The following is a 3816-nucleotide window of genomic DNA, read 5'->3' as shown; positions in this document are numbered from 1 at the left end:
GAAAGTTGATGATTTCATCACAACTATTGGAATAAAAGTTATCTCCACTCTCATGTCTCTTTACTTTATAATTTATCTTGTTATTTAATCATATTTTATAACAGTAAGTATTTTATTATTTTGGGATGAATTCATTTGCTTTTTAAATGGTTTGATCTCATATTTAAAAAAAAACTTTCAATATCTGAAAGGACTAAAGGAGTAACAACTCAAAAAGACACATTTTTTTTAAAATTTGTTTCATCTCAAATCTATATAATAATATGAGATTATATATGCATATAAGTTGAAGTTTGTTCTTCCTTGATTTTGATTTCATGCTCCATTTTGCTTTAGGAACAGTTTTAATTCTTATTTGATATCATTAACAAGGATTATTTTGAAAATGAATATTTTATTGATCTCAAGTCTTTTAACTGTTTGTTGTACATTCACGGATTGTGTACTCTTGGAGAAGGTGATGATAACGATTTCCTTCTTTGATGAGATAACACCATGTCCGATGTGTGATGAAAATAAGTCTGCTTTAATATCAATCCTAAAGTATAAACCACTGAGAAGATGATGATTGAAGATAATATGGACATTTATTAGTAATCAATGTCCATAATAAGTCACCATTAAACAGGAGAGCAAGAAGAATTCTCATAAGTCCATAAGCTTAAATTATTACCTAAAAAGTTGCAATCTTTAGACTTTAGGTGATATATCTAATCTAACAAATGGAAATGGAATTTGTTGCAGTTTTGACAGAAAGTGTAGTTATTCAACAAAACGACTCTCCCTTTCAAACCAAGACCATTGACCATTGACCATCAATCAATCACCAATCACCAACCAACAAGTAAGAGCTTGAGCAAAGCCATTCTAATGTAGAGTCCATTTTTAGCTTGTCTAAAATAAGCAGCCCTTGGGTCCCCATCTACATCCACGGTTATCTAATAGAGTACAATTCACAAACAAAACTATTTAATTATATTATATTATATTATAAATATAAAACTAAAAAACAAATTTGACAAGAATTTGTACCTCATCAAGCCTTGGGAGAGGATGCATGACAATGGCATGTTTCTGCATGACACCCAACACATCTCTATCAATAATGTATTTCCCATGAGCTTCCTCATAAAGATCGCTTCTCTCTCCAAAACGTTCCTTCTGGATGCGAGTCTGATACACCACATCACATTTCGATGCCACTTCCTTCAAATCTGCACTTTCTTCCCATTCAACTCCCTTTAATGTTAAGTACTCTTTGATGTCCTCCTAAATTAATCCATCAACACATTCACAGCTTCTTTTTCTGATACATATAATAATATATATACATATAACAATTGCATACCTTCATCTTTACAACTTCTGGTGAGACAAAGTAGATCTTGACATCATTGTATTTGGCTAAAAGATATGCAAGAGAGCGAACTGTTCGCCCATTTGCAAGATCCCCAACAAGTCCGACTTTGATTCCATCCAGCTTTCCAATCTCTCTTTCAATGGTGTACACATCAAGAAGAGCCTGAGTAGGATGCTGACCTGGACCATCCCCAGCATTGATAACAGGAATGTTAGCTGTCATGGCTGCTCTTCTGGCAGCACCACTTTCAAAATGCCTCATTACAATTATATCCGAATACCCTTCAACCGTTCTAATAGAATCTGAATCAAAAAAAAAAAAAAAAAAAAAAGTTAAATTCAGAATGAGAGAAAGAAGATGAAAGAATGCACTACCTTCAAGTGTTTCTCCCTTTGCAGCAGAAGAGAATTCACGTGCATTTTCTGTTGTTAAAACTTCGCCACCTAAGCGCTTCATTGCTGACTCAAACGAAAGCCTGGTTCTTGTTGAAGGCTCGTAAAAGAGAGTGGCCATTAGATAACCATTTAAAAGCTGACTTCCATGTGATTGTGACTTCTTCTCAATTGTTTCCATTTCACGTGCCACTTCAAATATGGCACTCAGGGTATCTCTATCAAATTGCTGTGCCTCAATCACATCTTCAAGTTGAAATTTTTCTCCCTTCAAGAAAGTGTGGTGGCTTTGGACCTCTAGTGCTTTACATTGGATTCTATCCTTGGATAGTAGCCTTCCGTTGTTAGGACAGCTCATTGATACATGGTTCTTTTTGTTATGGAAGAAATCTGAGTTATTTGAATCACCAAAGGTCTTCCTTTGTTCAGGAGCTAGTGTGGCGCCATGTGTAGAAAACGCAGAGGAAGACATTGCCACAACACAAGTAGATATCTTATCTTATCACCACCTGAACAGAATTTGTGACCATTAACAATACATCTATAGTAGCAGCAATGAATAAACTATGTGCATAACTTAACAGTCAAAATCAGAAACAGGCTCCAAAAGTATTATGCTTTTACTAGTTCTTTTTCTTGTGACAATAAAATTGGCAAAGAGTGTTTAGGCATACAATTTTCATCCAATATGTAATTAATGTTAAAGACTAATTCAAAGCTGAAAATATTATGGAGAAGATTGGAGTGAGAACTGATTGAGCTTTAGGTAGACTTGGTAGTCATATGTTAACTTATCTCTTTTTTACGCCTATATATCAATTTCAATAATAAACGAAACCCAACAATTAAACTTATCAATCTAGAACTCAGTCGTTAGTCATTTAAGCATAACGAACTCCAAGGCACTTTAAAGTCGAAATTCAAAGGTTGAAAGCTTATGAAACTAGTAAAATTATTCTTAATATGCCATCTTTGTAGGCAGACATTATGATAATAATATTCATCAATAAACCTAAATGATAAGAAAGCTTAGAAGATAAAATCATTTGTAAAATTAAGTTTCAGAAAACTCAAAAAGATAGCAAACTGAAGAAGGAGAAGCCACCTCGGAGTCGGAGAACCTTGCTGGAGAATTATGATACTTCAACGACGGCCTAATCGACAGATTTCACGCCTCAAGCTACTTTATAGGAAGAGTTGACGATGCATGCTTAACTTCACTTAAAAAGTATCGACGACTGAATTGAATAAGGGTTTTGGCGGAAAAACAAAATAATAGATGAGATGGTTTCAAGTTTCAAGTTTCAACAACACGAGAATTTCCCTTATCACGAGGTTACTTCAGTCATCCCGTAACCCTAAACACTGGGCTTGGGCTTTCTCACAAGACCCACTTTTCTATAAACGGCAAATATCATTAAAAAAAATCCATACCTAATCTAATTTGGGTCGATATCCACTTTAAATCATTGAATATTGTAGTTTAAAATTTCCAATATCTAAAATGAAAATAAAAAATCATACTACTCTGTGAACTATGAAAGATAACCGGTTTGAAAATCAATAAACCGGAAAACGAAGTAATTACTATACTAATTAGGCTATGGGGTGTCGCAAAGTGTTTACCGGCGGTATGCCTATATGACAACCATTGTCGGCGGTAATTTATATGATCATGATTAAATGAAGATATCTCACATACCAGATAAACTCTCATTTTTTCTCTCTCTCTATATTGTAAAAAACGAAAATCTAGAGTAAAATGAGGCTCACAAAAATAAAAAACGACCTAAACTATTTATAGTCTTGGGGTTTAAAATATGAAATACCAAAAAACAAGGTCAAAATAAAAAGTTCATTTGAAAATTTTTAATATTCAACATTTCTCCCCTAAATGTTTAGACCGATGAACAAAAAAAAAAGATTTTAAACACCGATCTCCCTTAGATATTTGCACGAGGTCTTCAAAAAAACTGTCTGAGGAAACATAAAAAAATCATCGTAAAGCTAAAATTCACTAGGCAATGGTTCGGGTCTATTAGTAAAACGTGAAACCATTGGATT

The 3816-nt window shown here is 33.7% G+C and overlaps 1 protein-coding gene across 1 annotated transcript; it reads right to left on the bottom strand.

Annotated features, from left to right (window-relative positions):
• Positions 1 to 642: 642 nt before the first annotated feature.
• Positions 643 to 3070, bottom strand: LOC145127166 (aspartate carbamoyltransferase, chloroplastic-like). Its single transcript, XM_079062414.1, has 5 exons — positions 2858 to 3070; positions 1735 to 2261; positions 1349 to 1662; positions 1033 to 1269; positions 643 to 938 (listed from the first exon to the last, which is right to left on the bottom strand). The coding sequence occupies exons 2-5, from the start codon at positions 2222 to 2224 to the stop codon at positions 831 to 833; spliced, it is 1149 nt and encodes a 382-aa protein (XP_078918540.1). The 5' UTR covers positions 2225 to 2261; positions 2858 to 3070; the 3' UTR covers positions 643 to 830.
• Positions 3071 to 3816: the final 746 nt, after the last annotated feature.

The sequence above is a fragment of the Lactuca virosa genome, chromosome 7 (assembly GCF_052849685.1).
Source record: "Lactuca virosa cultivar CGN04683 chromosome 7, Lactuca_virosa_CGN04683_v6, whole genome shotgun sequence".
In the NCBI taxonomy this organism is placed as follows: domain Eukaryota; kingdom Viridiplantae; phylum Streptophyta; class Magnoliopsida; order Asterales; family Asteraceae; genus Lactuca; species Lactuca virosa.
Note: the sequence above shows the minus strand (reverse complement) of the source record. Positions and strands in the feature narration are given on the sequence as shown.